We start from the raw sequence: 21,083 nt of genomic DNA, 5'->3' as shown, positions 1-21,083 counted from the left end.
GAGTTCTGCACCTCACCTTTCTCCTGCTCCATCCAGGACTCTGTGTTGTGTTCCCTGTCAGGACAGTCATTTGTGGTAGCCAGGCATCATCTAGTTCTTCTTGTTTCAGGCTGATGAAGTCTCTGGTTTATGTGGCCCTTTCTGTCTCTTGGGCTACTACTTTCCTTGTGTCTTTGGTGTCCTTCATTCTCCTTTACTCCAGGTGGTTGGGACCAACTGATGCATCTTAGATAGCTGCTTGCAAGCTTTTAAGACCCCAGACGCCACTCACCAAAGTAGGATGCAGAACATTTTCTTAACAATCTTTGTTATGCCATTTGACCTAGATGTCCCCTGAAAGCATGGTCCCCAAATCCCTACCCCTGCTACTCTGAGGAACAACTTTTAAATAGAAAATAAATTAGGAGATGAATGTGTTTTCATGGCAAAATCAGTACAGTCTAATTTCAAAATATGAAAATATTAGTGAGTTGTAGTCATTAATTGATGCAACACCTACTATGTGAGGGTCTCGTGTGATGTCCTTGGAGGTGATAAATATGAGGGTTACACAGTCTAGACCTTTTAAGGGATGACTACTCCAAGTGGCCAGATTAACCCTTTGAACCAGTTCATCCTATCATTTTGTCAAACTAGTTTGATTTTTCTTTCATTGAATTGATAGTAGCTTGTTAACACTAATGAAGTCTACTAGTTCTTTTGTCATGGTCTAGATATTATCTTGTGGGGCAGTGGTGGGACAGTGGTAGAATTCTCACCTTCCATGTGAGAGACCTGGGTTTAATTCCCGGCCAATGAACCTCATGCACAGCCACCACCTGTCTGTTAGTGGAGGCTTATGTGTTGCTGTGATTCTAAACAGGTTTCAGCAGAGCTTCCAGACTAAGATGGACTAGGAAGAAAGGCCTGGTGATCTACTTCTGAAAATCAGCCAGTGAAAAGCCTATGGATCATAACAGTCTGATTTGCAGTCAGTCATGGGGATGACTCAGGACTGGGCAGCATTTCATTGCATTGTGCAAGGGTTTGCCATGAGTTGGGGTCAGACTCAATGGCAGCTAACAACAACAACCGATACTATCCTAAACAATTACTTATCTTTTCCTATTCTAATCTAAATTGTTCCACCAGCGTGTTTTTTCAAAAACCAAAGCCTTTTAATCAGGCAATAGAACAGCTTCCTAGAAAATTACCGTAGGGGGAAGAAAAATCACAATAGACTGTCAAAAGGGATTATTTCCATATGTTCCCATTTAATTTTTTTTAAAAAAAGATATGCTTTTATGTATATAGGAAGTCTTCTGGAAGAAAACACAACTAATAATGTTTGCCTTTGGGTAGGGAGTTTAGGGCCCTCAATCGGGATGGAGACTTACTTCCATTATATAAATTTTTGTACAGTTCATTTTTTTACCATTTTATATATTATATTTTCATTTTTAAATGTTAGTAAGTAATGGAAAGTATGCATCCCCGATAGTCGTTCAGAAGCATCAAAATGCCTCTTCTAACTAGGAGAAAAAGAGGTGAGCTACACACTCTGCCAGTATGATACCCTTTCTTTTTCATGTGTTTTCTTGCTAAACTAGAGTGAACTAAAAGAAGACTTTGAACCTAAGATTGCTCCAACATTGGCTCTATTAGAGGGATTAATAAGTAAGTTCTATTTTAGACTGGGTACAGAATCCCCAGGTAGTATAAGCGGTTAAGCACTCGGCTACTAACTAAAATATTGTTGGTTCAAATCCACCCAGAAGTGTCTTGGAAGAAAGGCCTCATGATCTACTTCCAAAAGATCACAGCCCTTGAAAACCCTACGGAGTTGTTCTACTTGGCACGCACAGGGTTGCCATGAGTCAAAATCAACTCGAAAGGAACTGGTGTAGGTTTTTTTTTTGTTTTGTTTTAAGATTGGGTTGTTAATGAAAGTCTCTCTGAGGAAGCTACATTTAACCAGAAAGGCAAGGCAAGGAAAATAACTGACTACAGACAGGGGCCTAATTTGCCCCTGGCAGTATTGGGACAGTTACCATCCATATATTCCCTCAGAATGAAGTAAATGCAGGTAAGGGAAGTGTGTTGTCGTTGTTAGGTTCCATCAAGTCGGTTCCGACTCATAGCAACCCTATGTGCAACAGAACGGAACACTGCCCGGTCCTGTGCCATCCTCACAATCGTTGTTATGCTTGAGTCCATTGTGGCAGCCACTGTGTCAATCTATCTCACTGAGGGTCTTCCTCTTTTCCACTGATTCTGTACTTTACCTTCTCCAGGGACTGATCCCTCCTGATAACATGTCCAAAGTATGTGAGACGTAGTCTTGCCATCCTTACCTCTCGGGAGCTTTCTGGCTGTACCTCTTCCATGACAGATTTGTTCATTCTTTTGGCAGTCCATGGTATATTCGATATTATTTGCCAATACTATAATTCAAAAGCGAATTAAGGGAAATGTACACAGTGATTATACCTAAAAATTTCCTCCAATGATTTCTTTCATTCCCCTTTGTCTATAATTCCCAAGAAGACTTAGTGCTCACTCCGAGGAAAGAAAAATATAACAAAAAAAAACACATTAGTGCCAAAGAAAGACAATTCCATGATCATTTTGTTGCCCATCTTTTCCATGAAGTCTTTCCTTACTGCCCTTCCTTTACACCTAACCCTTGTTAAAAGTTTAAGAAAGTTTGAAAAAGGAAAAACTTCAGTTGAGATTGGAAGAGGCTGAAACAGTACATACTCAGTTGTGGTTTTTCTGGATCATCTTCTTAGTACTTGTCACTTAGATCTTCACAAGATGTCAGATTTATTCAGCAAGAAACAGCCTTTGTCTTCCTCTCCTTGTCGGATGTGTGAATTGGGAAACCCATCCGTGTGGATTTCAGAATCTCTTAGTCTTGAAGAGTGAGCCAACAGTAACAGCTCAATCATTCCAACGTCTCATAGAAATCCCTACACATTTTAAATACATCTCTGTGCTCTTCAGTGGAGAACTACGTTTCGGAACCCAACTACCAAACTCTCACTCTATATAAAGCATTTTTTAGGTATTCTTATCTTTAGAAAGGGTGGTTCATCCCAGAAATAGCATTTTATATTTTTACTTGCATCAAGCGTTAATAACCAATAGTCAACAATGGTAAGATTATTTAGCTTCATGGAAACTGTCCAAGCTTAGTGCAGTGTTTCTGTGAAGAGCCTTGCGGTTGTCCTTGGAAAACAGTTTATGTTGAAATTCTGAGAAGACACCACCCAAGACTGGTTATAGTGACCCAAAGAAGAGAACAGAGGTAGGGTTGGATTGAAGGAAAAGTTCCTTTTAGAAAACTACTTAAAAGAAAGGAAAATATGGATGAAAACTGAAAAGAGAGAACTTCTGAAACTAAGTCACATAAAGTTTTAGCCATGAAAATAGAGCAACAGAGAACCCCATGCTACTAAATTTTCAAAATGCCTAAGTTCTGATTTTGTTCTATGAAGTACCTCTTTCAATGTACTTATGTTGATGATAATACTCTCCGTGACGTTTGTTAGAAATCTAAATCCTCACATAAAACTTTACATAATCTTTTAGAAATGGTACAACGGGAATTCAAAACTTGACTCAGAGTTATTATGGCAAAAGACACTTTGCAAGAAAAAGGCAAGTTCAAGTCAAGGTAGTGGTATAACGTTTCCTACTGAGTTGAGTAAGTAAATTCTGAGTCATTAAGCAAAAATTAGAAAGAAAATCAATACTCTTTTTACTCTTGAAAAGGAATTATATATTCAGCAGGGGACTGCCCTCACCCTTTTAGGCAGCTAAGCTAGTCTTGAAGCCCATGCTCTTAGCACAATACCTAATGAGATAAATACAAGCAACCCAAAGGGGACTGTTGGTAGTTATGTTCTTGCTATTTACCACAGCCAGTAGACAGCGTCCACCTTTTCCTTTGAACAAAAACCCAAACTCATTGCAGTCAAGTCGATTCTGACTTATAGTGACCCTTTAAGACAGAGTAGATCTGCCTCATACGGTTTCCAAGGAGAGGCTGGTGGATTTGAACTGCTGACCTTTTGGTTAGCAGCTGAGCTCTTAACTGCTGCACCACCAGAGCAAAGATTTTAAATTGTCATCATGGAAGAATAGATTTTTCTGCAAATGCTACAAATAGGTCATAGTAACCCCGTTTTTCTGTATGAAGTTTGTGCCTAAAGAGAGGCAACTCATACCACGTCTACTGAACCAGAGTCAACCCTTTAAGCACAAAGGAAAAGATAGGTCAAAGGAAAAAGTAGTTCAGGTATTAACCACCTGGCAAAATCAGTACACCCTAAACCACTTCATTTTTCCAGATTCCCCATAACCTCTCATAGTTTTAGCTGCTTGTCAGGAGATAATGTAATCTTCCAATGCCACCAGTTGAAAATGACTTACTTTACTCACAACTTAGTAAGAATTGATAAGAGATGACTGACTGCTTCTTGGTTAAGCTGTCACCCAAAACCCAAAAGTTTTGTTACTCTTTGAAAAGTGATTATATTTGTCACTCACAATATCTTTCCAGACCAAAGAATTGCTGAGGTTTTAAATTACAAAGAATATAATAATACTCCATTGCTGCTCCAATAACAGGAAAGCATAAAGAAAAATAAAACTTAGACGTTTAGAAGCATGACTGAAAATAAAGTGTCCACGTATCCCATGCCAGCTCTGCCATTTCTCACCTCTGTGTCTCCTTTTTTCCAGCTGCTGGCTGGACGCTGGCCTTTTGACTACAATGACTTTGGCGTATTTCTTTGCAAGCTGTTCCCCTTTTTGCAGAAGTCCTCAGTGGGGATCACCGTCCTCAATCTCTGTGCTCTTAGCGTCGACAGGTAAGGTGGTTCTTTTCTTTACTCTCTTGTCTGGTTTAGAAAAAATTTATTTTCCTCAAAAAGAAGTCAAGGAGCCTTGAAAATTGGTGCCCAGGACAGATGTTATTTAGTTCCAAGTGAATTAAAACATTAATAATCTTGCCTCCACTGTTTATAATTTATTTACACATTTACTGAGAATTAGTCATCTTTGGGTGAGGCAATTCGTACTTGGAAGATATCACCAATTATATCATTTGGCACCCTTATGGCAACAGAGTGGAAATGAACATATTAGATGTAATAAACTGTACAAAGGAGATCAAAGGACAGGAATTCCTGTATTTTTACTGGCAAGTTTATTATTAGAAAAAAGACACCTTTTAATTATATTTGCAATGCTCGATAACTTGAGCTGAGCGGTGAATATACAATATTGTTATGTTCTTCTGTCTGCTTTTTTGAATGCCTGAAATGTTTCAGAATTTCCAAGATGAGGGCAACACCAGAAGCATCCCTTGACCTAATTCTCAAAATTCCATGAAGTATTTCTAAGTCTTTGCAGACATCGCCTCAAATAGAGTTCTTCTAAAGAAGACCCTCTGAATTTCATGAACTTCTAGATGGTGTTTTCTTTACCTTATAATTTTCATAGGAGGGACTATAAAGAATGAGGTTAAGAACTTTATAATACATTCTATGATGCTCTTTCATATTCAGTATAATTTTACACAACTGGCATTTAATTGACATGTACAATTTAGAAGAGATCTCAAATTTTTCTTTCTCATGTCCTGCCAATCACTATCAGAGCACCTAAGTCCCAACATTATAGAAATAAAAGGCCTACTTTCTTAAAGAACATTCAAGTGTTCACAGATATTGTTATTTATCATTTATAATTAATTTGGGAGATCAAAATTTGTTACTGTTGAGATATAAAAATACTCCATTCGTTGTTGAAAAGTATAATGTTATCTGCGTTATAAATTTATGGCTATAATAACTACAAAACACAAAATAAACAAAAAGTTTAATAACGTTATTAAAAATAAGTATATTACTGTAATTAAAACAAAGACTAATTCCATTAGTAGCATAAAATGCAATAATGCTGTTGACAAAAATGTTAACATTGCAATAGTAAACCCAAAGTAACATAACAGTAAATAGAAAGATCAGATATAATTTCATGGCCTATTAACAGGATTCTCAGTAGTTCTTAGGAAAATCCTAAGGTCTATACAGGCTACTTTTGCATCATATCAGACGTTAAAGTCCACTGTGTGGAAACACTTACATATAAGGGTGGCCACTACATCATTTCCACCTCACTAAATAGTAGACTTTGGTGCCATTTTCATAAAAAAAATTACTAAACACCTATGATCTGGATTCAATTCACTAATAAGTTCTCACTCTGATGTTTCCATCTCCAGTGTGCCAATATCACCACCTCTTCGTTTATGCAAAGTAGCATATTATCAAAGTTAAAGGTTTTAAATTGTATTTATTCCATTGCTAATGCAAGTAAAAAATTTCCCGTATTTGTCAAGTTGTATATTTGGAGTTGTATTCTCATTTATAATAACCACTGAAATGTTTAATTATAACATAACTCTAAAATCCATGTGAGGAAAAGAAATGAGGAACTAATTATGACATTTTTTAAAAAGAATAATGTGTCCTACACCTATAAACCAAAAAAATCAAACCCATTGTTGTCAAGTGGATTCCAACTCACAGGGACCCTATAGGACAGAGTAGAACTGCCTTGTAGGGTTTCCAGGGAGTGGCTGGTGGATTTGAACTGTCAACCTTTTGGTTAGCAGCCAAGCTGTTAACCACTGCGCCTCCAGGGCTGGATTTTTTAAATGTTATAAAGCTACAATATTTAAAACAGTGTGCTACAGGTGTGTGAATGTAATGACAAAACAGAAGGAAAATCCAGAAACAGGCATTGGAGTATACAAAAATGTAAATACAGGCTGAAATCACTTCAAGTATAATGAGGAAGGGAAAGATTCATCAATTTAAAAAAAAAAAAAAAAACCAAACCCATTGCCGTCCAGTCAATTCCAACTCACAGCAACCCTAAAGGACAGAGTAGTACTGCCTCACAGGGTTTCCAAGGAGCACTTGGTGGATTCAAACTGCCCACCTTTTGGTAAATAAATACTGCCATTTAGCCATTTAAGGAACCTTGGTGGCACAGTGGTTAAAGCACTTGCCTGCTAACCGAAACGTTGGCAGTTGGAACCCACCAGCGGCTCAGTAAGAGAAACATGTGGCAGTCTGCTTCCATAAAGATTACAGCCTTGGAAACCTTATGGGGCAGTCCTACTCTGTCCTGTAGGGTTGCTATGAGTCGGAATCAACTTCATGGCAACGGGATTGGTTTGTGGTGGTATTTCGCCATTTAGGGGGATAAAAAGCATGTTAAAGTCTTATCTCACTCTATATACATAACAATATTTATAATGACTATCATTTATAGAGTATTCATAAGTACCAAACTCTGTTAAAAATACTTTACAGACATTATTGTATTTAATCCTTACAACACCATCTTGTGATAACCAGCTGCGTAGAGTCAATTCTGACTCATGGCAACCCCATGTGTGATAGGTGCTATTATTATCCCCAGTTTACAGGTGAGGAAGCTAAAGTTCAAAGAGGTTAATCAAGACCATTCCGTTACTAAGTGTTGGAGCCAGTAACCAAAAGGTAGTTAGCATTCTTAACCATTATACTCAAGCATGTAGAAACTCAAACCATAAAGCAGAAGAAGATAGAGATCTTTTGATCTCTTGAAAAGGAAGACCTTCTGAACATAAAAGGAATGGTAGAAATTCCAAATAAAATTATCAATGGATTTAAAGATATAAACTGATAGAGACACCATGTGTGTCAGAATAGAACTGCCCCATAGGGTTTTCAATTGTTGATTTTTCAGAAATTGATTGCCAGGCCTTTCTTTTGAGGCACTTATGGGTGGGCTTGACCCTTCAACCTTTTGATTAGCAGCTGAGTACGTTACTCATTTACACTATACAGGGACTCCAAATTATATGTATAGTTATATGAATATAAAATTCCTTGAAAGAAATATGATAAATAATATTAGCAGTTATGTCTGGGGACGGGGTGATAGTTTTTTGCAATGATGTTCTCCTATGAGCAGAAAAAAAAAAATCTGAAGTTTTATTTACTTTTAAAGGAGCCCTGGTGGCGCAGTGGTTAAGCGCTCAGCTGCTAATCGAAAAGTCAACAGTTTGAACCCGCCAGCCGCTCCTTGAGAGAAAGATGAGGCAGTCTGCTCCCGTAAAGATTACAGCCTTGGAAACCTTATGGGTAGTTCTACTCTGTCCTATAGGGTCTCAGTTAGTCAGAATTGACTCAATGGCAATGAGTTTAATGGGTATTTATTTTTAGTACCTGTTACCCATTTTCCTTATTTAGTTATGCCAATCTGTACATTTTATTTTTCTCATTTGCACAGCTTATTCCTTTGATCTTTTATTCCTTTGACCTTTATTATACATTAACACTAATTTTCTACAGCTAGGGAGCCCTGGTGGTGCAGTGGTTAAGAGCTCGGCTGCTAACCAAAAGGTCGGCAGTTCGAATCCACTAGCTGCTCCTTGGAAACCCTGTGAGGCGGTTCTACTCTGTCCTGTAGGGTTGCTATGAGTCGGAATTGACTTGACGGCAACAAGTGTGGTTTTTTGGGTTTTAGGTAGCTCCAAAACGCAAGCACATGTGTGTGTATAAATATGAACACAGACACTTGTATGTGGGGAAATATATCTACATACCTAGCTGGGAGTTACTTCCATCCACACTGTTGCCGTTACAAAAGCACCATCAAATTTTGGAAACTATTGTTTTACAAAAAAACGAAACTTTGTCCCAGTAATTAGGTAAGAGTAAGAATGGTAACTAATTATAGGAAAGAGAACTCTGCATTCTAACAGAAAACTGCACCTCTGCGGAAACATCTGACAAAAAGCCAAGCTGCACAAGAAAAGCATGTAACATATAATACCGAGAGATAAGAAAATCAAGACAATGAAGATGCTTGGTTCTTGTAAACAATGAAATGCTTTTAAGGCAGGTAGGACAATCCTCTGAGAAGAGGGTCATTGATTAAAAAACCCCTTGTCTTTGAGTCAATCCAACTCATAGCGACCATGCAAGACAGAGTAGAACTGCCCCCAGAGGGTTTCCGAGGCTGTAATCTTTACGGGAGCAGACTGCCTCATCTTTCTCTCAAGGAGCGGCTGGCGGGTTCAAACTGCCAACCTTTCAGTTAGCAGCCAAGCACTGAACCACTGCACCACCAGCACTCCCCATTGATTAAGAGACAAGTCAAAACAGAGAGAGAACTTGCTTGGTTTGATAAGAAATACAGGCGACATTTAATCTCTGTAACATGCTTTCAGGCCACAAAATTTAGAGTGAATTTTGTAAATAGCATTATGTAGCACGATATTGTGGTCCCTTTTATATTTCATATAAATCTATTTAATAAATTTTTTTCTTGATGAAAAAAATTTTTTATTTTTTTGCTTTAAGTGAAAGTTTACAATTCAAGTTAGTCTCTCATACAAAAATTTATACATATATTGTTATGTGACCCTAATTGCTCTCCCTATACTGTGACAGCACACTCCTCCCTCCCACCCCAGATTTCCTGTGCCCATTCAACCAGCTCCTGACCCTTTTCTGCCTTCTCATCTCCCCTCTAGACAGGAGCTGCCCATTTATTGACAAAAAATATTTTTAAGGCACTTTTTATTCCTCAGTGATATTCTTCACGATAAATGATCCCTAGACTGAGAAGTATAATTCATAATTCAATTCAACAGAGTGACTTGAGCAAGTGGGGAATAATGGAAAGACATGAAAAATGAGGCTTGGCTACTCTTCTTTAGCTTTTACAGTCTTGAAGTCATTGATCTGGAAACAAAGGAAAATGAAAAAAATTGATGGAGGTATTTAGGCAATGAGATTCCTAAATCATCAACACCCTCCATCCTTTCTCAAGCTCATTGTTCTGCCACTTCCTTTCTTTCTTGGAGGACACTCAAGGGATCCTCTTGCTGAGCTTCAGTGGTCCCCGGTGTAGGTCTTAAGTAATAGTGGGTGAGAGAGAAGAGGGGAGGCCCATGGTAAGATCATAGATTCCTATTTCTGGTGTAGGCTTCACCTCACCCATCCTCATCCTCCTCTCCACTCCATGCAGGAAGAAAAATGAACTGAATATTCAATCGCAAAGTATCATTTGTGTAACCAGTTTACCAGCTGCCATCAAGTTAATTCCTACTCCTGGTGACCCCATGTGTGTCAGAGTAGAACTTTAGTGCTGCATAGGGTTTTCAGTGGCTGATTTTTCAGAAGTAAATCATCATGCCTTTCTTCAGAGACATCTTTGGTGTATTTACTCCGAAATACCTTAAGGTAAGGGAGAAAATGAAGTATGAGTCATTCTTGGTTAGATACAAAAGAAGGTAAGAAAATTGCCAAGAATCTATTTCCTTGAGACTTGGTCTCAATTTTAGACCAAGAAGATAAACCATTTTAAATTTTCACTCCCAGGAAAATCTGCCTTAATCCAAAAGGTTTATCTGTGGTAAGGAAAACTCATCATTCTTTGTTTCTTAGATCCTTTCTTTATTATTTTTACATTTCACTTCATATTGACTCTAAGCTTTGGTACTTTTATGTAAGCAATCTTATTGTGACATTTCTATTTTAAAAGCTTTCACACTAGAGAATGTATCATGCATACTTAATTCCTGAAGACAGGATACTATTTGCTTTGAATCTGTATTTGGTTGCATTATATTCTACTAAAAAGAAGAAAATCACTCTTCTTGTTTTCTAATAAAATAAGGAGGAAAAACAAGGAAACTGGAGCCTGTTAGAAAACAATATACAGTTTATAAATCTTTGCTTTAGTTTTTTGAGGTGAATCAAATTACAGCCCAGGAAAATTTTCATGATGGGTTTTTTAAATATGATAATTATCTCTCATTCCAAAGTTTTACTTTTTTTAAGAAAATAATGAGAGAAAGGGTACAACCGAGTTCTGTACAAATTCCTGATTACTTCATTGATTACTCAGTGTTCACGGAATGCTGTCAGGTCAAAGAACTAGTTTTCCCACTATCCGCTTTTAATCTGACTAAGGGAAACAAGACAATAAGAGAAGGCACATGATTGTACTAGACTGGATGAGCTTTCATTGTTAATTTCAGCTCCGGGCTTGTCCCAGTTCAACCTTTTTATTAATTTCCTCCTCAAATCTTTTATTTGTTAATTTTTTAATGCCACATCCTGAATCACTTAAGAAAAAGAGTAAAGCAGGAATTCTGAAAAAACACTGAAGAGATTTAGGAACAAATTTTAACTCTTGCTCAGCTTTATCAGTGAAACAGTATTTTAATACTAAGGCAATATACTTCTGAAATGAATGACCTTTTTCCAACAAAATATGAATAGCCAGCCATTACAAATGATTAACATAGGTATTCTTTTTTTTTTTTTAATTTTACTTTATTGTACTTTAGATGAAGATTCACAGAACAAATAGTTTCTCATTAAACAGTACACATATCGTTTTATGACATTGTTTAACAGCCCCACGACATGTCAACACTCTCCCTTCTTGACATTGTAGGACCTTTTTTTTGGTGAAAATATGCATAGCCAAATATATACATACCATTGCAAAAATTTCTACATGTACAATTCAGTGACATTGATTACATTCTTCCAGTTGTGCTGCTATTCTCAGTGTCCTTTTCCAAATTATTCCATCACCATTATCTTCAACTCGCTGCCCCCCTAGGCTTCCCATCAAACCTTTTGAGTTGCTGTTGTCAACTTGATCTTACATAGATAATTCTTTTTTTTTTTTTTTTTTTTGTATTTTAGATGAAGGTTTACAGAACAAATAGTTTCTCATTAAACAGTTGGTACACATATTGCCCTATGACAATGGTTAACACCCCTATGACATGTCAACACTGCCCCTTCTCAAGCCTGGGTTCCCTATCACCAGCTTTCCTGTCCTCTCCTGCCTTCTAGTCCTTGTCGCTGGACTACTGTGCCTCATTAGTCCCGTTTTGTTTTGTGGGTCTGTCCAGTCCCCAGCTGAACAGTGAACGTTGGGAGTGACTTCACCATTGAGCTAAAAGGGTGTCCGGGGGCCATACTCTTAGGGTTTCTCCAGTCTCTGTCAGGCCAGTAAATCTGGTCTTTTTTTGTGAGTCAGAATTTTGTTCTACATCCTTTTCCAGCTCTGTCCAGGACCCTCTGTTGTGATCCGGATCAGAGCAGTCAGTGATGGTAGCTGGTCACCATCTAGCTAACATAGGTATTCTTACATATCACAAGTGACAAGTTTTCTATCTTACTTTGAGTTTGTTTGGGGGGAAAGAAAGAGGAGGTCTGGACAGGGGAGGAGAACTCAATGTTATTCTTTGTGAAGTTAACCAAAAACAAAACTGCCGTCCAGTTGTTTCCAACTCATGGCAACCTCGTGTGTCAGAGTAGAACTGTGCTCAGTAGGATTTTCAATGGCTGATTTTTTGGAAGTAGATCTTCCAAGGTACCTTTGGGTGAACTCAAATTTTCACCTTTTTGGTTAGCAGTAGAGCAGGTTAAGTGTTTACACCGCCTAGGGACTCCCATAAAGTTAACCAAACCAAAAACCCGTTGCCATCGAGTCGATTCTGACTCATGGCGACCCTATTGGACAGAGTAGAATCACCCCATGGGGTTTCCAAAGAGTAGCTGGTGGATTCAAACTGCCAAGCTTTTGATTAGCACCTGAGCTCTTAACCACTGTAGTGATTAAAACTGGAAAATGACTGGGGTCAGAGCAGTGAAGGCAGCTGGGTACATATGCAACTTGTAGTTAAAAGTTGTATAGGGAAGGAGGCTGTGAAAATATACAACTCTCACCAGCTATTTCAAAGTGGTGTGTAATTTGATACCTGGGAAAGTTGGAAAGATCCATTAATAAGGCAACTCTGCTTTGTATGCCCCAGACTCAAAAGCCTATGTCAATTCTTAAACCCATCATTTCAAGTAATAGTTCAACGGTCTCTATGATATTCTCAAAAGTGTATCCTAACTCAAGAAGCATGAGGGTGATTTTCTTTAAAGCCTCTTTCTTATTTAGGCTTGGACTTGATGCGTCCTTATTCTCCAGGTGTTATGATTTTCTATTGCTGTATAACAAACTAACCCAAAACTTAGTGGTTTAAGACAACAGCCATTTTATTATATCTCACAATGTTGTGAGTCAGAAATTGGGCCATTCTTCTGCTCCCTGTCACTTTAGCAGGGTTGTTTGGTGAATTTCAGCTACAGGCTGGGCTTTTCTCCTAGGTACAGTACTCACATGTGGGGCATTGTCTTAGCTATCTAGTGCTGCTATAACAGAAATACCACAAGTGGATGGCTTTAACAAAGAGAAATTTATTCTCTCAAGGTCTAGGAGGCTGGAAGTCCAACTTCAGGGTGCCAGCTCCAGGGGAAGGCTTTCTGTCTCTGTCAGCTCTGGGGGAAGGTCTTTGTCGTCAATCTTCCCCTGGTCTAGGAGCTTCCCCACACAGTGACCCCCATGTCCAAAGGATGCGCTCTGCTCCTGGCACTGCTTTCTTGATGGTATGAAGTCACCATATCAATCTGCTCGTTTCTCTCTTTTATATCTCAGAAGAGATTGGTTTAAGACACAACCTAATCTTGTAGATTGAATCCTGCCTCATTAACATAACTGCCACTAATCCCACCTCATTAACATCAGAGGTAGGATTTACAACACATAGGAAAATCACAGCAGATGACAAGATGGTGGACAGTCACACAATACTGGGAATCATGGCCTAGCCAAGTTGACACACATTTTGGGGGGACACAATTTAATCCATAATAGGCATCTTGACAACAACAGCTGAAAGACTGAGCTAGCAGAGCCCATGTCCCTCTCCATGAAGTCTCAGGCCTCTGAAGATGGTCTCTTCATGGTCAGCCAGGGCTCCAAGGTAAAACCTGCAGCTCTTTTGAGTTTAAAGGCCAGGCCTAGAACTGGTAAACCATCATTCCAGCTGCACTCAATTGGTCTACACAGTCACAAGCCAGCAAAAACCAAGGGCTCAATTAAGGAAGTGTCAAAGAACTTGCTGTCATCTTTAATCAGCCATACCTGTTTTTTCTTTAAAATTCTTCCTGCTATTATTCTGCCCTCAAACCTCTGTATGCTGTTGTCATTGTTAGGTGCCGTTGAGTCAGTTCTGACTCATAGCGACCCCATGTACAACAGAACAGAATGCTGCCCAGTCCTGCACCATCCTCACAATTATTGCTATGTTTGAGCCCATTGTTGCAGCCACTGTATCAATCCATATCGTTGAGGGTCTTCCTCTTTTTCACTGACCCTCCACTTTACCAAGCATGATGTCCTTCTGCAGGGACTGGTCCCTCCTGATCACGTGTCCAAAGTATATGAGACAAAGTCTTGCCATCCTCTCTTGTAAGGAGCATTCTGTCTGTATATCTTCCAAGACAGATGTGTTTGTTCTTCTGGCAGTCCATGGTATATTTAGTATTCTTCATTTGTTTGTCACATAGGAATATAAATAATAAATAAACGTCACAAATGGTCACATTTGCTGTTAAACATATGCTGAGGTAAAGATTTCAGTTGCTATTGAGTTGGGTCCAACTCATGGCGATTCCATGTGTGTCAGAGTAGAACTGGACTCAACAGGGTTTTCAATGGCTAATATTTCAGAAGTAGATCGCCAGGCCTTTCCTCCCATGTGCCTCTGGGTGGACTTGAACCTGCAACCTTTCAGTTAGCAGCTGAGCATGTTAACCATTTGCACCCCTCAGAGACTCCAGAAGTAAAGGTAAAAGTACCATTTTACCTTATGAAAGTGGTAATACTGGAGAAAGAATAGGAAATTCTAATGCAGGTAAGCTTTCATTGACAAGCAGTTGGTAGAAACTCTTTTTTAAGGTACTTGGGCTACATTTTCATTTACTTGATCCAGTAATCTCTCTTGAGATAATTAATCCAGGAAAATAATTCAAAAAGAGAAAAATCGATTTGTGCAAGTAAGCTTACTGATATGTTACACACAACAAGGAAACACTAGAAACAATATAAACATGTTGTTAGGTGCCGTCGAGTCAGTTCCGACTCACAGCGACCCTGTGTACCACAGAACAAAACACTGCCTGGTCCTACACCATACTCACAATCATTGTTATGCTTGAGCCCATTGTTGCAGCCACTGTGTCAATCCATCTCATTGAGGGTCTTCGTCTTTTTTGCTGACCCTGTACTTTACCAAGCATGATGTCTTTCTCCAGGGACTGATCCCTTCTGACAACATGTCCAAAGTATGTAAGACGTAGTCTTGACATCCTTGCTTCTAAGGAGCATTCTGGTTGTACTTCTTCCTAGACAGATTTATATCATCTTCCAAGACATGATATAAACATAGGAGAAAAATTTAAGTCAATTGTATTATCTTGTCATACTGGCAGCCATTACATTTCTAAATGCCATGCCTATGTAGAATCCTGAGAGAGTATTTTAACAGTAAAGTAAATGAAACTAAATATAAAATTGTAACTAATATTATTATAATATACAATCAAATTATGCTTATGAAAATAAAAATGGGCAAAGAATCTGAAGGAAAAAATAGATTTTTTTGAAGTAGTATCTTTTGAATTTAAATTTTATTTTATAGTGTTTTAACGTGCATTTAATAATAAATTAAAAATGTAATGACTGTCCCAGACTGTAGCTTAAAGATTTAATAAATGCCACCAGGCCTTGAAGACGTAAAATCTATTTATAGAGACACACACAGTGACAAACATCTTTACATAAATAAAACATATAAATTACACTCTTATTTTGGCATGTCACATGACAGGGTACGAGGCGATGTCATGGGAACAGATCTCTGGGATTTGGCTGACCAGGGCCCTGGTCCAGGCCTCACATAAGTCACTGGAGACCAGGCAGAGGGCATAACACACCAGGGCTTAGGTTCCCAACCAGAACACATAGGGGAGAAAGATCAGCTCAAAGGTCCCCCCTGGTTTTCAAATTACTTATTTCTGGAATTCTAAAAATAATAGCTTTGTATCTGTTTCCTAATTCAGGGCTAGCTTGAAAAATTAGAAAATATTCAAAATGTAGTGTGTTGTTGGCTTTGGCTAATAAAGTAAGACAAATGCAAGATAAAGAAGCATTTTCAAAAAAGACACTTTATTCAACAAATGTTTATTCAGCACCTGTTGCTCTAGATGGAATGGAGTCTCTGGGTGGTGCAAACAGTTAACTCACTCTGCTGCTAACCAAAAGGTTGGAGGTTCAAGTTTACCCAAAGGCACCTCGGAAGAAAGGCCTGGAGATCTACTTCTGAAAAATCAGCCATTGAAAACCCTATAGAGCACAGTTCTACTCTGACACACATGGAGTTGCCATGAGTCAGAGTTGACTTGTTTTTTTTATTGTTCTAGATATTGTGACCAAAACAGAAAATTTCTGCCCTCATGGAGATTATATTCTATCGGTAGGGATCGACATAGACAATAAACAAAATAAATAAGCAAAGTATATGTTTTCTTACATGGTAGAAAGTAGGATATGGAGAAAATAAATCAGAGTAAATGGGACAGGGTAAATCTGGAGAGGAGTTGGCAATTTTCAATTGGGTGTTTAGCGAAGGCTCTGTGAAAGGGTAGAACTGAGTAAAGACCTGAAAGAAGTGAGGAAGCAGGTCTAAGGTCCTGTGGGAAGGGCATTCCCACTGGCGTGGGAAACCACTAGGAGGTTTTCAGCAGAGGAGTGACATGACCTGATTTACATTTTAACAAGCTTTTTGTTGCTATGTTCCGGGTAAACTGCAGTAGAATAAACCATGATCGAGGCAGGGGGTAACAGGCAAGATGGTGAGAATTGGTTGCATTTCAAAATATTTTGAAAGAAGATATTGTAAGATTTATTAAAGGATTAGTTCTGTACTACAAGAGGAAAACAGGAGTCAAAGCTGACTCCAAGGTTTTTGGCCTGAGATGGTAAAGACTAGAGAAAAAGCAGGTTTGGGGTCCAGGAGAAGGTCAGGAGTCAGGTTTGGGAAAGTTTGAATGCCTATTAATACCTAAGCGGAGATCTCAAGTAGGCAGTTGGATACACACATCTGGAGTTAAGAGATGAGGTTCCTGGCTAGAGTTATAAATTTGGAAATTATCAGTAGGCAGATAGCTTAAATGATACTAAAGCCACAAGAATGGATAATATCACCCAGAGAGGGAATATAGATTGAAAAGAAAAGAGGTCCAAAACTAAGCCCCAGAAGAAATCCAATGCTAAGCTTTTGGGGATGAGAAGAAACTGGCCAAGAAGACTTGGAAGGAGTGGTCGGTGAGGCAGGGGGAGAGCGTGCAGTCTGCAAGGCAAGTAAAGAAACTGTTTCAAAAAAGAGAGATTCTTTCTGGCATATCAGTTGGTGATGGTTGGATCCACACTTTGAAGATTTTCTGTGGCAGATGAAGATTTCCTTTCTATATATATGTATACCGAATGGACTGAAGGCTGTTTATAATCACACCTAGTAAGGAAAGCATATTTATGTGTACGTGTGTTGTGTAATTATGCCCTAAATAGAAATAATTTTTGGAACATCTAGTATTTTGTATTTTCCATACCTCTCCCCAGCCCCATCATCATAAATGATTGAGTGTTGTAATTGCTGTCATGGTTGTTCTTTCCTTATTTCATGGAGTCATTATTAAGGTCACTGTGATTTACAAATGGAAAATATTCTAATTCTCAGTGATGTGGGTTAATGAAGGGACAAACTGATTATGATCTGATTATGATTTATTTGCTACACTAGACAATAAAAAATTATTCCTGCTTAAAAAGAAATTTTGGTTTTACATTGGATTGTTATTGTTGCTTGTGGTTGAGTTGACTCCAACTCATGACAACCTTACGTATAACAGAAAACAGTGCCCAGTCCTGCACCATCGTCCAGTGCTCTATAAGAATACTCTGTTGTTATCCTTAAAGTTTTCACTGGCTAATTTTTGGAAGTAGATTGCCAGGCCTTTCTTCCTAGTATGCCTTAGTCAGGAAGCTCCACTGAAACCTGTCCACCATGGGTGACACCGTGGATTTGAAATACCAGTGCATAGCTTCCAGCAACACACAAGCCACTACCGTACAACAAACTGACAGATGGGTGGTGGATTGGATGTGTAATATTCTGAGAACTCACGGCACGTTGTAAAATAAAGCTGGTCGGTGAATGTATTCATCATAAGAACATGCTGACCACATTTTCTAACTTAAACCATTTTCCACCTTCAATCTTGCCTAAGAAATCTGGCTTTCTTAACTTCCTGAGAATCAAGGTGTTTTATTTAAATCACCTTTCCTGGAAGCTGAGCTGAGGAAAGAGGAGAAGAAATAGCTGTAATCCAGTTGACAGCCTTGGGATACAGGCATCCCGTCTCCCTTCCCTCTAGCTTTTATTGGACATCAGGCTGCCAGTCTACTAAAGCAACAAAGAAAAGTAAACAGAAATGGAAAGCAAAATAAAGTCATCTTGATCCCACTGGAAATAACCCATAAAAATAAAAAATGCAATCTTGGCTGTATAGTAAAAGGATTTTCTTGGTCTGTTTTCATAGCTGTGTTTTATTCCATTCCAAACAAATCTGGACCTTTTTAGAGACTGTTGTTGTACAACAATTGTATTTGCCCTAAAAATCTTCCGTAAAACAATTTTCCAGTGAATTGTGCTGCATATATGCCATGTGATAGCATCATGCTACCAAATCTATGGGTTCTAATCCATAAGCAAGAGCCCTGGTGGCACAACAGTTAAGCATCCTACTGCTAACCAAAAGGTTGGTTCAAACCACCCAGCGGCTCTGCAGGAGACACTTGCTGATCTGCCCCTATAAAGATTACAGCCTAGAAAAGCCTCCAGGGCAGTTCTACTCTGTCACACAGGGTCGCTATGAGTCGAAGTTGACTCAACGGCATCAACAACAACAACAATTTATAGGCAATTCCAGTGAAGACCTAGGCTGCATAATTCCTAAGAGCAGTGTCTTCACAGGTGCACCTAGTCTAACTTTTCCTGAGACAGTACACTAAATATAAGTTATGGGGGCTCATCTTGGCTGATTTGGGTAGCTTGTAATTTGTTTTGGCTCTATTTGGCCAATCTCCACATTCCTGTGAACCCAGGTACACCTGTCTCCAATCCTTGGTCTGTTTTACAGCCCTCTTCTGGCATTATCTAATGAAAGCTATAGAAAGAGAATATTTCCTTTCCATTACAACAGCAATGAAAATTTCAAGAATGAAGCCATAAAAGCATCATACAATGTCACAACCCCTTTCTTAATAGTAAGCCTAAAAGCAGTTGGCATCAAACCATCACATCAGGTCAAGGAGGACAGAGTTTCTGAAACTGAACCTTAACATTTAAATGAGATTGTTATGATGAAAAAAAATTAAAGTAAGAAATAATACAAGCACAATCTATTAATGCCAATTTTTTTTTGTCTGGCACAAGTGTTCAATTATGTTAATCTCCTATACTTCTGTATGAACCGTTCTTTTCCACTAGATTGTAAATCCTTGAGATTAGGAACCAAGGTATGTTTAACTCAGTTTTGATATGCTCTAGCACAGGATCATAACTGAAGAGAGACGGCCATCCTTAGATATTTATCAGAAGTATGATCTATTTGCTGATACTGCCACCTAGTACAAGCCCACTCTGATCATATTTTGAGGGAGGAAATGATGGAATATCTATTATTACTATTTACATATGGATATCTAGACCCACTTCATAAACTTTTTTTTCTATAATTTATAAGGAGGAATAAGATACGAGTATAAAAGTTACCGGCAGCTTTCGCAAACCCTTCCATCGTCCAATTTTCCCCCACTTTAGAGAACGCAGATACATCTATCTAGTCCTACCACTTTCTAAACCTTCTTGAGATTTAGTTAGACCCCAAATAAAGATCTCAGACTCAGGCCTGCCCAGGCAATCAATTTCCAAACGGTTGTAGTCCTGGTGGTTCAGTGGTTAGGAGCCTGCTGCTAACCAAAAACGTTGAGAGTTCGAATCCATCAGCCGCTCCTTGGAAACCCTTAGGGGCAGTTATACTCTGTCCTATAGAGTCACTATGAATCGGCAATGAGTGGCACTCTTAGTGGCCTCATTTGTTTTTTACACCAAGGCTCACAGAAAATTCCTAACAAAGCTGATGGTTGGTCCCTAACAACCCATACTCCATACTTCATCTTAACGCAGCTTGGAGAAACGATAATTTTTTTTTTTTTTTTTTTTAGTACACATATTGTTTTATGACATTGGTTAACAATCCCACGACATGTCAACACTGTCCCTTCTCGACCTTGGGTTCCTTATTACCAGCTTTCCTGTCCCCTCCTGCCTTCTAGTCCTTGTCCCTGGGTTGTTGTGCCCCTTTAGTCTCATTTTGTTCTATCAGCCTGTCTAATCTTTGGCTGAAGGGTGAACCTCAGGAGTGACTTCATTACTGAGCTAAAAGGGTGTCCCTGGGGCCATACTCCCGAGGTTTCTCCAGTCTCTGTCAGTCCAGTAAGTCTGGTCTTTTTTTGTGAATTAGAATTTTGTTCTACATTTCTATCCAGCTCTGTCCAGGACCCTCTTCTGTGATCCCTGTCATAGCAGTCAGTAGTGGTAACCAGGTACCAGCTAGTTGCACTGGACTCAGTCGGGTGGAGGCCTTGGTAGCTGTGGTCCATCAGTCCTCTGGACTAATCTTTCCCTTGTATCCTTAGTTTTCTTCATTGTCCCTTGCTCCCAAAGAGGTGAGACTAGTAGAGTGTATTAGATGGCTACTCACAGGCTTTTAAGACCCCAGACGCTACTCACCAAAGTAGAGTGTAGAACATTTTCTTTATAAACTATGTTATGCCAAATTGAGCTAGATGTTCCCTGAGACCATGGTCCCCACAACCCTCAGCCCAACAGTTCGGTCCCTCAGGGAGGTTGGATGTGTCTATGGAGCTTCCATGACCTTTCCTTGTACAAGTTGTGCTGGCTTCCCCAGTATTGTGTACTGTCTTACCCTTCACCAAAGTTACTGCTTATCTATTGTCTATTTAGTGTTCCCCCCACCTCAGAGTCC

General features: G+C 38.9%; 1 protein-coding gene across 2 annotated transcripts in view; it reads left to right on the top strand.

Annotated features, from left to right (window-relative positions):
- The window catches only part of EDNRA (endothelin receptor type A), a 69,835-nt gene that overhangs the window by 29,995 nt on the left and 18,757 nt on the right, over positions 1-21,083 (top strand). The window contains exon 2 of one of the 2 annotated variants that reach the window (XM_004378839.1): positions 4,729-4,856. The exons of the other annotated variant lie outside the window; for it this stretch is intronic. Coding sequence (XP_004378896.1) covers positions 4,729-4,856 — 128 coding nt within the window. The remainder of the gene's footprint in view (positions 1-4,728; positions 4,857-21,083) is intronic. 2 annotated transcript variants of the gene reach the window in all.

Source organism: Trichechus manatus, unplaced genomic scaffold (assembly GCF_000243295.1).
Source record: "Trichechus manatus latirostris isolate Lorelei unplaced genomic scaffold, TriManLat1.0 scaffold00059, whole genome shotgun sequence".
Classification (NCBI taxonomy): domain Eukaryota; kingdom Metazoa; phylum Chordata; class Mammalia; order Sirenia; family Trichechidae; genus Trichechus; species Trichechus manatus.
Note: the sequence above shows the minus strand (reverse complement) of the source record. Positions and strands in the feature narration are given on the sequence as shown.